This window comes from Labrus mixtus, chromosome 19, assembly GCF_963584025.1.
Source record: "Labrus mixtus chromosome 19, fLabMix1.1, whole genome shotgun sequence".
Lineage (NCBI taxonomy): Eukaryota > Metazoa > Chordata > Actinopteri > Labriformes > Labridae > Labrus > Labrus mixtus.
This window is the reverse complement of record NC_083630.1, coordinates 1,947,986-1,958,979: the sequence shown is the minus strand read 5'-3', so window position 1 is coordinate 1,958,979 and position 10,994 is coordinate 1,947,986. Positions and strand designations below refer to the sequence as shown.

General features: G+C 46.9%; 1 protein-coding gene across 2 annotated transcripts; it reads right to left on the bottom strand.

The window, feature by feature from the left end:
• Positions 1–5,597: 5,597 nt before the first annotated feature.
• On the bottom strand, positions 5,598–10,099 carry nrros (negative regulator of reactive oxygen species). Of its 2 annotated transcripts, none has more exons than XM_061065035.1 (3): positions 9,564–10,099; positions 8,273–8,387; positions 5,598–7,624 (listed from the first exon to the last, which is right to left on the bottom strand). In XM_061065035.1, the coding sequence occupies exons 2-3, from the start codon at positions 8,372–8,374 to the stop codon at positions 5,675–5,677; spliced, it is 2,052 nt and encodes a 683-aa protein (XP_060921018.1). In that variant the 5' UTR covers positions 8,375–8,387; positions 9,564–10,099; the 3' UTR covers positions 5,598–5,674. The 2 variants fall into 2 exon arrangements, with proteins under 2 accessions (XP_060921018.1, XP_060921017.1); XM_061065034.1 differs by having other exon boundaries at positions 8,273–8,390; positions 9,564–10,098.
• Positions 10,100–10,994: the final 895 nt, after the last annotated feature.

The window sequence follows — 10,994 nt, the reverse complement described above, 5'->3', positions numbered from 1 at the left end:
TTGAGTTTGTTTCACGTTCTCACGTCAGCTTTTTACTTCCTGGTTCAACCACAAGGGGGCAGAAGAGCACATGAAGAGTTTCATGAGGATGTGTCAAACATAAAAACAGGTCATTTATAAAGTCAGTCTCATTTATTTAACTGAACACAATTTGTAGTTATGATGTACTTTATTAACCCTGAGGGGAACTTCTGGTCTCTGTTACTGAGAGTCACACACGTCATCTGAAACACACACACACACAGACACACAGGAGCTGTGGACAGTTGTGAGATCTCAGTGCTACACAGTGTGGTTTGGGGTCGGCAGTACTCATGAAGTGACCCGGCACCTCTCCAGCTACCAGACTAACTTCCATACTTCGGTCTGAACCGGGACTTGAAACCAGCGACCCTCTGGTTCCCAACTCAAGTCCACAGACTGACACGTCCCCATCAATCCTCGAGGACACGTTCCATCTTGAACCTTTTTGTCGAAGTCTTTGTGAAAATAACTTAGTTTTCTTTAAAAGAGACATCAAGCGAGGGATTCTTTATATAACTTTTCATGTCAAACATTAAAATATGAACTCTTCCTCCTCACAGAGATGATTTTATATTTCTTCCAAGAAGTTAGGGTGCCGGTAGCCTAGTGGTTGGTGTGCACGCCCCATGTACGGAGACTTCAGTCTTCAAAACATGCAGTCGGTGTTCAAATCCGGCCAGTGCTCCTTTCCTGCATGCCCCCCCATCACCATCAGTGAATCCACGGTGTCTACTGTAGAGTCTTTCTGCTTCCTGGGGACCATCACCCTGGACCTCAAGTGGGAGCTGAACATCACCTCCCTCATCCAGAAAGGGACAGCAGAGGATGTACTTCCTGCTGCAGCTGAAGTTCAACCTGCCAAAGACCATGATGGTTCACTTCTACACTGCCATCATAGAGTCCATCCTCTCTTCAATCAATCAATCAATTTTTATTTGTATAGCGTCAACTCATAACAAGTGTTATCTCGAGACACTTTACAAAAAGCAGGTAAAATACCTTACTCATTGTCTGTTAACATTACAAAAGAGCAGGTAAAAGACCTTACTTATTACTATGTTACAAAGATCCTATCCATCATGAGCACTTTAGCAAAGCAGCAAAAGTTACAGTGGTAAGAAAAAACTGCCTTATTAAAAGGCAGAAATCTTTGGCCGGATCCCCGGCTCATGACGAAACAGTCTTCACAGGCCTAGACTGCGCCGGGCTTGGAAAGGGATAGGGGGAGAGTTTGTTCTGGCAATCCGTCAACCGACGATCTTGAGGAGCCTAGGAGAGCTCAAGAGCTCCCAGGAAAGTAGGTGGTTAGTGAGTGAGATTTATAGATACAGTAATATGATGTACTGTATATGCACAGAGAGAGAGAGAGAGAGAGAGAGGAGCTCAGGGTGCCAGTTCCCCCGGTAGTCTAAGCCTATAGCAGCATAACTAAGAGCTGGTCTACACCAGCACCAGCCCTAACTATAAGATTTATCAAAAAGGAAAGTTTTAAGTCTATTCTTAAAAATACAGACTGTGTCTGCCTCCCGGACCCCGGCTGGAAGGCGATTCCAGAGGAGAGGAGCCCGATCACTGAAGGCTTTACCCCCCATAGTACAATTGGAGACTGTAGGTACCACAAGCAGGCCTGCACTCTGGGACCGTAATGTTCTTGAGGGACAGTACGGCTCTAGTAGCTCCTTCAGGTAAGATGGTGCCTGGCCATTTAGAGCTTTGTAGGTGAGAAGAAGGATCTTGAATTCTATTCTAGACTGTATAGGGAGCCAGTGCAGAGAAGCCAGGACACGAGTGATGTGGTCCCATTTCCTGGTTCTGGTCAGTACACGAGCTGCAGCATTCTGGACCACTTGAAGAGTCTTTAGAGATTTGCCAGAGCACCCTGACAAAAGAGAGTTACAATAATCCAGTCTGGAGGTAACAAATGCATGAACTAGTTTTTCTGCATCATTTTGCGACAGGATATTCCTGATCTTGGATATATTACGAAGGTGAAAGTAGGTTGTTCTTGAAATTTGCCTGATGTGAGAGCTGAAGGACATATCTTGATCAAAAAGAACTCCTAGATTCCTAACAGTGGTGCTAGATGCCAGGCTGATATCACTAAGGACAGTCAAATCACTAGAAAAAGTCTTTCTGAGGTTCTTAGGGCCTAGCACAATAACTTCAGTCTTGTCTGAGTTAAGTAGCAAAAAAATTCTGGTCATCCAGGTCCTAACGTCCTTAAGGCATGTTTCTAGCTGACATAACTGACTAGTGCCATCAGGCTTCATTGATACGTAAAGCTGAGTATCATCTGCATAACAATGAAACTGTATGGAGTGTTTCATCATAATATTTCCCAGAGGAAGCATATATAATGTAAAGAGAATTGGTCCAAGCACTGAACCTTGTGGGACTCCATGGCAAACTTTAGTGTGCATAGAGGACTCATCATTAACATGTACAAACTGAGATCGGTCTGATAAGTAGGATTCAAACCAACTTAAAGCAGTCCCTGTAATTCCAAGTAAATGTTCTAGTCTGTATAATAGGATCTGATGGTCAATGGTGTCAAAAGCAGCACTAAGATCTAACAAGACAAGCACAGAGAGAAGTCCCCTGTCTGAGGCTAGAAGTAAATCGTTTGTAACTCTAACTAGTGCAGTCTCAGTGCTATGGTGGACTCTAAATCCTGACTGGAACTCCTCAAATAAACTGTTGTCATGGAGAAAGTCACACAGCTGTTTAGCTACCACCTTCTCCAGGATCTTCGAGATAAAAGGAAGGTTGGATATAGGCCTATAGTTAGCCAGAGTTCCTGAGTCCAGAGTAGGCTTTTTAAGTAGAGGTTTGATTACCGCTACTTTAAATGTCTGTGGTACATAGCCTGCCAGTAAAGACAAATTGATCATATCTAATATGGAGTTGCTAACTAAGGGAAAGACTTCCTTAAACAGCTTGGAGTCCATCCTCTCTTCCTCCTTCACAGTCTGCTACGCCGCTCTGCTGAGAAGCTGCCATCTCTCACACCTCCAGGACCCTGAGGCATGCAGGTAAGATTGTGGCTGACCCTCTGGGTCTGGGACATGCGGTCCATCACCCTCTCCTGTCAGCCTGATGAGCAATGAGGTGATGCAGGCTGCCAGTGTTTGTCACCTTTTGCAGCCCCCCCCCCCCCCCCCCCCCACACACACACACACACACACACACACACACCATCACACTCTGACGCTCTTCCTGTCCAAACGTCCGCCACCGCAGAGCACCACGTCTGACTCCTCCCTGTCATCACAGCACCAAGGGTTAAGAGGAAGTGGAGTGTTGCAAACAGCCTTCTGAGGAACTTCCTGCATGTCAGCACTCAGAAAACCATTTTTCACATGTTTCAGCAGCACCCCAATAACACCCCCAGCTCAACTACCCCCTGACCTTTGACCCTGTAAACTCTGTTTACATTAAGGAGAGTTTAAATAAAGGACATGTGTAGAGATGGAAAATAATTTAGAGATGAGAGCAGACAGTTATTCTGACACTCATAACATGCTGAGAAACACTTCCTCTATATCAGGTTGATTTTTCCACTTCACAGATAAACTTTCATCAGCTCGTCAGGAAAACTTGGACTCTACGTGGAAAGACGTTTGTTTGTTTGAGCCTGTCAGCAGAAATGTTGCTTCCTTCTTCACTTTAACCCGATCTATAAACCATCAGCACCAGTTTCAGTTTGTGAAATACTACATCATCGTGCGACGCTGTCTCTTTAGTTTACGTGAGGTTAATGCGATGGCTGACGTCACAAAACTAGTGCTGGTGCTAACAATGCTAACTGGACTTTTTACACACACACACACAGTTACTCTCCCACTATGTGGATGAGCAGAGACTGTCAGTGCTCCTCCTGATGCCTTGTATCTCTCCTTCAGGTAGAGAGGTCGTTTTGACGTCATGCACCTGAGCAGGCGGGGGTCTCCCTCTCACTGACACAGACGGGCAGAGGTGCCTGATTGGACAACTTTGTCAAAGGTAACGCATTGCGTGGTCGTCTCAGCCCCTCCCCACACTTTCTTCTCTTTGGATTATTTTTTTTACTTCTGTAGATTAAAGTTCTGAGTTTAAACTTTTCACAACTTGTGTGGCATCTCTCCGTCTCCATGTTTAGAGCGTCGGTTTGATTATTTTAGTGAAGGACGGCGTAACCACGAGTTGTAAATATAGCAGAATCTTCTCCGTACATCAGCTTCAAACATCGCTGAGTCATCAAATGACATTCCTCTTGGTCAACGATCTGTGATGAGGGACAAAGTGTCTTCCTCAAATTAAAATTTCTCAACTCTTGCACAACATGCTCGGCCTCTTTCTGCTGCAGCTCTTTACCGTCAGAATGAAGAACATCTGGAGCATCTACGAGTCTTTGTACAGACATAACTTTATACATATTGCTGACTCTGACATCTCCTCTTCCTCCTCCTCCTCCTCCTCCTCCTCCTCCTCCGACGATGATGATGATGATGATGAAGTGACCCTGATGGTGTTTTCAGGTGTTCAAAGCTAACAGTCACACATCTGTAACCTCTGTCTCCAGCCCCCCTGCTGCTCTCGTTTCAACCCCCTGCAGGCTCCCAGTGATCGTCCTTGTGTGTAACAGTCGGGTTTTAAGGTTCTGTCAAAGCGTCACTCGGGTTTCTCTTTTCTGTTCCAACCACCATGACCCTGAACACACCACAGTGGTATTCTGGTTACTTTCTGGTTAGGCCTCGGCGCTCTGCACGGCAACACACCGGTAATCAAGCCTCCACACTCCTGAGCAATGACACACACACATACACACACACACAGTAACACACACAGTAACTCACACACACCACACACACACACACACACACACACACAGTAACACACACACACACACTACACACACACACCACACACACACACACACTACACACACACACCACACACACACACACACACACACACACACACACACACACACACAGTAACACACACACACACACACACTACACACACACACACCACACACACACACACACACACACACACACACACACCACACACACACACACACACCACACACACACACACACACAGACACACACACACACACACACACACAGACACACACACACACACACCACACACCACACACGCCCCTGCTGAAGTTACCCTTTGATTGGTTACTTGTCTGCAGGTTTGCTTCAGTGCACGCGGCCTCTCTGCACAGCTGCAAGGTGTACGGCAGAGGAGCAGGTGTTCATGTATTTATCTGACCTGTGTGATTTTTATCTGAGCTTCAGTCATGGGAAGGAAGCCCCCCTCCCCCTCCCCCTCTCAGATACAGAACTGGGCAGTTGCTGCACATCTGATCAAAACAGGAAATTTCATGTTTCCTCTGCTGCTTATAGAAACAGCTTGCATCACACAACTTCTGCATAAGTTCACACACAAACACACACGCACGCACGCACGCACGCACACACACACACACACACACATCTTTACATCAGGATGATGGTCTAACCACTTTTTAACTGTCTAACGATTTACATATTAAACACTGATCATGACTTAATGAGTGTTTTTACAATAATTCATTTTTATTTCACATGTTCAGCTGCGTTCCTCACAAACACACAAACAGGCTGATCAAGTTTCAGTAGGATGTGGGCTTCAAACATTTCTTCTTGATGGACTTTTGGAGGACTCGGGACTTGAAGGTGAGGAGGAAAACAACCGAAGCAGCCACAAAAAACAGACAGAAAGGAACAATGAGCAGAATCAACCACAGTAAAGATTCAGCGGCCTCCTCTGAACACAGGAACGTGTCGAAGCGCTCCACTCTGTGTGTGGCTTGGAACAGATCCTCACATCGGAGGTCTGACTGTGCGACCATGTGGACCGGCTCAAACGTCCTGAACCACTTGGTTTGGCAGCAGTTAAACGGGTTTCCTGTGAGGAAGAGTGTGTGCAGTTTGGGAGCTAACGCGTTGGCCTGATCTGAGGGGATGGTGGACAGTTTGTTGTCCCTCAGATCCAGAACTCTCAGGTCCAGACTGAGGATAGAGGGGGGGAGATGGACGAGAGAGTTTCCTGAGATGTTTAAGAACTTCAGACTTTGGAAGTGGGAGAAGTCCAAGTCTTGTGTCTGAGTGTTTCCTAACCCAAGATGCTGTAACGTCCTGCTCACACTCTCTAATGACTCGTCCACGATGAGTCCGGGGTTATCAGAGAGATCCAAATGAGTTAAAGACAAACCGCTGAACGCTGACGCTGGAATCCTCTGCAGGTTGCATCCCTTTAAGTAAAGCTGACAAAGGGATCCAACGTCCGTCCAGTCGACACAAGCGGAGAGAGAGTCTGTGCTGTTGTCCGCTTCCTGTCCAAGGCAGACGTGGATGTTGTTAAAGCTGAGGTCCACAGACCTCAGGCTGCTCAGAGACCAGAAGAATCCAGACGGTAACAACGTGAGGGCGTTCAGACTCAGGTTCAAGTAAGTCAGATTACTGAGCGCGCTCAGAGAACCTTCATCTCCGAGGATCTCGTTCAGACGGTTGTTGCTGACATCCAGCTCGTACAGGCTGTCAGAGAAGCGCTCGGACGTGAGGTTCAAAGTCTGCAGACAGTTTGAGCACATTCGGAATCTGGACAGAGCGGGCATCTTCTGCGTGAACCCTCGAGGGAAGTACTCCACCTGGTTCCCCGTCAGGTCTAAAATCCGCACGGAGGAGACGTCACCGTGCAGGTTCTCGTCCCACAGTTGAGCCGTCACGTTGCTCTGCTCGTGTTTCTTCAGGTTGTAGAACTGGACGGTGGAAGAGTTCAGGAGCGTGTCGTTGTCGGCCATGTGTTGGTAGAAGCGGATCGAGTTCTGTGACAGGAAGAGGTTCTGCAGACGGCTGTGGTTGGGCAGGAAGGGGAAGAAGAGCAGTTTGTTGTTGGACAGGTCGAGGGTCTCCAGATGGAAGGAGTCGTTCAGGTCCGGTCTGGAGATGAACCACTCCATGTTGTTGTGGCTGGCGTTCAGGACTACCAGCTGGGTCATGTGGAAGTCGGTCAGACATGGCAGGTAGTTGAAGGCCAGGTTCAGTCTCTGCAGTTTGGGGTTGGAGTCGAAGGCTCCGTCGATCTCGAACATGATGTTTCTCTGCAGGTCCAGTTCTCTGAGCTGATGAAGGTCTCTGAACGACGTCTCGTCCAGTCTCTTCAGGAGGTTTCCAGAAAGATTCAGATACTCCAGAGACGTCAGGTTCTGGACGAGAGAGCCCGCCATCTCGTCATCGAGTTCGTTCACAGACAGATCCAGGACTCTGAGCCGGGGCAGAGTCTTTAATGCTTGGCTGGTTTCTTGATATCCCACATGAAGGACGTTATTTGCTAAGTTGAGGTTTTCTAAGAGTTTAGACTCTTTGAAAGTGTTCGATTGTAAAGTCTCCAGACGGTTGCAGGCTAAGCTCAGAGTGCTGAGTGAGGGGTAAAGGAGCAGAGAGTCGTCCTGTAGTGATCTCAGGAGGTTGAAGTTCAGCTGAAGCTCCTCTGTGTGTTCGGAGAGTCCTGCAGGAACACAGAAGAGCTCCTTCCTGTCGCACAGAGCCGTCCTTTGGACCTGCAGAGGAAACGCACAGCACAGAGATTTAGATCAGACTTAGACAGTTTACTGAACCAAACCGGACCAGGACTTAAGTCTGAGGCCACACACCCTCCAGAGGAAACTTTTAATGTCCATATTATTTCAGTCTCTACCCAAAGCTCATGAGCACAGGTGAGGGTTGGAACCAAGATAGACCTTCAGCTCCCTCTTCACCACGACGGTTTGGTATAACACCCGCATTCCTGACAACGCTCCATCCTACCCTCACTGTGATACTTAAACTCCTTCACTCGGAGCAGAGACTCACCCCCCACCCAAAATAATGAAGTCATTTTGTCGTTTCTTCATGAAAAACCCCCTCAGAGCGTCCAAACCAAACCACAGAGCTCCTCAGAACTCAGGAAGTTCCACTCTGATTGGCTGATCAAATGTGAACTTGTTAAATGTTAAAATGGGATGTTTGGATGTTGCAGATGAACCAAAGTCTGAAAAGTTCAACACTCTGCACTTTTTGTAATGTTTCTCTTAGGCACATTGACGGATCACTTCCTTCTTTTGCTTCCTGATGAGGCAAAGTGGGAAACATCTGAACACGCCCCATGTCCCCGCAGTGTGTGGCGCTTCCTGCAGGACGTTCACACGGACATCTGGATGTAACCTCACCTGCTGACATGGACCGGGTTGTGGGTGACCACAGACCAGCGTCAGGAGACGCCACAGGTGGACCAGGCAGAGCGGGAGGGGCGTGAACCTGAAGACAAGCATCTTAACATCCTTACTGCTGAGAAAGAGAGGGGGAGAGAGGGGGGGGGGGGCAGGGGGGAGAGAGAGAGAGAGGGGGAGAGAGAGAGAAAGAGAGAGAGGGGAGAGAGAGAGAGGGGGAGGGAGGGGGGAAGAGAGAGGGAGACAAAGATTATGATGTGTTAGTGATCAGTCATCCGTCGTCTGCTGAACCTTCAGCATGCATCAGGTTAACGTCGCGCTGAGACAGGGAGATGAATCTTAGTGACGTTTGATTGATGAGAACTATCAGCTGAACGGAACTCTTTCAGATTTTAAAGATGAACTCCTCTCTCTCTCTCTCTCTCTCTCTCCGTGGGCGAGCAGCCTGGTCTCGTCCTGTCAGGGTGGAGTCGTTGTAAAGCTTTATGCACGTTTTGTTTCTGTAGCTCCTTCAGATGTTCAATATGTTAAAAATAAATGTTTTTACGGGAAACGCCTCAAAAGTTCAAACTGGAAACTAAACATCAAACTCAGAGCTGCTTTATATGAATCTAAGAAAAACGGGCCCCTCGGAGGAGAAGATGTAGGTCCTCAGAGCGTGCAGTCAGTCAGTCAGTGTGTGTGTGTTTTAAAGTGATCTCTAAATAAAGTTGACCTTTAACCTTTTTACACTAACTTATTTGAATTATTTTGACTAAAGAGGACGAGTAAGTTCACAATCAGCTGTTTGTCTTTAAATAATAAATCTCTGTTTCCTTCTTTTAAAGGATTTTCTCTCTCTTTGTCTTCTTGAATTCCTCTTCATCTTTGAAGAAGTCATTTCTCTTATTTAATCCATCTTTGTCTTTGATTCTTTAAGTTTGATCAGCGAGCGCTCGGCGTCGGCAGCGAGACGTTCAGATCTGGATGTGAAACAGACGCTTTGTAAGAAATAATAAGGACTAATATTCTAGAATAATAAAAATCATGTTTCAAAAAATAAAGCATTATTCTAAAACACTCAAAAACAAACTGAAGCCAAAAGAAGAATCTGCAGCGCTCAGGGAAAATGTAAATATTTCACCTGTCACTGACTTTTAATGAAACATGTTCACTAACACTCTCCATGCTGCATTAACTCATCAGCTGTTAACGTCTGTCTCCTTCCTTCACAGATCTCAGCTGGTGCAGATATAAAACATGGTCAAGCGTTCAGAGTCAGTCTGCAGCAGGCGCTCGATGCATTACTCACTCTGATAGTTAGCAGTAGATTTCCAAAGCCTCGGTCGGTTGATCCTCTGACCATTTCGCTGGTGGATTTGGTCCTGCAGAGCAACTTTGTGCTCTGGGATGTTCACCCGCTCTCGAAGCTCTTCTTACTACTCACGGAAGCAGCAGCAGCAACGGAAGCCGAGTCACATGGACACGCTGCAACCCGAGAGAGGTTCTCAGGCCGGGGCCACAGGAAGGAGCGAGCAGCACATGACACAAACACTACTGTGAACACTGATCGCACAACTCACACCACAAAAACCAGCCTGAACACACACACCCTTCACACCCATCAGACGACCTGCTGCAGAGGAAACCAGCCAACACACGCCCTTCCTGCTGATCCTCAGCCTGACTCTCAAACACACACACACTCACACACTCTGTGTGTGGGTATAAACTCATAGAGGGTCCCCATGGTCCTGGTCCTGGTTTAGTCACAGAACCATCAGATCAGTGCAGCCCTTTGTGAGAGGTCAAAGTGAGTGTGTTAATAAGTGAACATCAGGGTCTCGTATCTACACTTTCTTTAATCTGTTAAATCTGTTTGAGGCGGTGTCTCCTCAGCAGGGTCCCCGGGTGGCAGGAATCAGGAATAAGAATCAGGAAGTGATGGTGCCTTCTTCCTTCCTGGTTTCACACACATCATCTCCACCTCTCACTTCTGACTTTGTTGTAAGTTACAGGGGATAATGGACTGTGTGATCTGGTTTGGATCATGGATCACAGACATCATGTCATTCTCACTGCATGCTCTGAAGTCTTTAGTTTGCTTTTCTTTCCTTCACCTTCTTGTTTTTGAAGCTATCGTAGGGCCAATGTTTTCCATATGTGGAGCAGAGGGTGGAGGTAAGACGTTGCTGTGGACATCCCTCCCTGGAGATGTCAAGCAGGCAAACTCAGAATCCTCTTTTAAATCACTTCTTAAACCCCCCTCAGCCCTCATCCACTAAGCTCCGCCCCAAGTCACTAGTCAACTGCCTGCAGGATATTAAAACCTGGATGTCTTCTAACCTCCTCAAACTCAACAGCAGCAAGACTGAGCTCATGGTTGTGGCCCCCAAGGCACTGCTCAAGAAGGTTGGAGATCTCCTCCTCGCTGTGGACGACTGCTCCATCCGCCCCTCACCGAGGTCCGCAACCTTTACGTAAAGCGTCCTTGGGTTTCTTGAAAGGAGATTATCCATCCATCCAGAGTTGGTTTCTGACTGGTATCTACATTCTCAGTAAGTTTTTAAACTTCACAGTTGACATTGAAGTAACCATTCAGTGAACATCTGAAGTTTCTTCTTCATTGTGCACACATTTCTACATTTATATTAAAAAGTTTTAAAGATGAACATCCTCCACCCTCCTGACCTTCACCTTAAACATGCTCAGGACTCTCTGAGGTGTCAGATTAACATGCAGA

Bases quoted from the DNA above. Each gene is read 5' to 3' on its own strand.
- nrros (XM_061065035.1), bottom strand. From the start codon at position 8,374: ATGCTTGTCTTCAGGTTCACGCCCCTCCCGCTCTGCCTGGTCCACCTG. The intron at 7,625-8,272 runs GTGAGGTTACAT...TTTCCTCTGCAG, and splicing joins AACCCGGTCCATGTCAGCAG to GTCCAAAGGACGGCTCTGTG.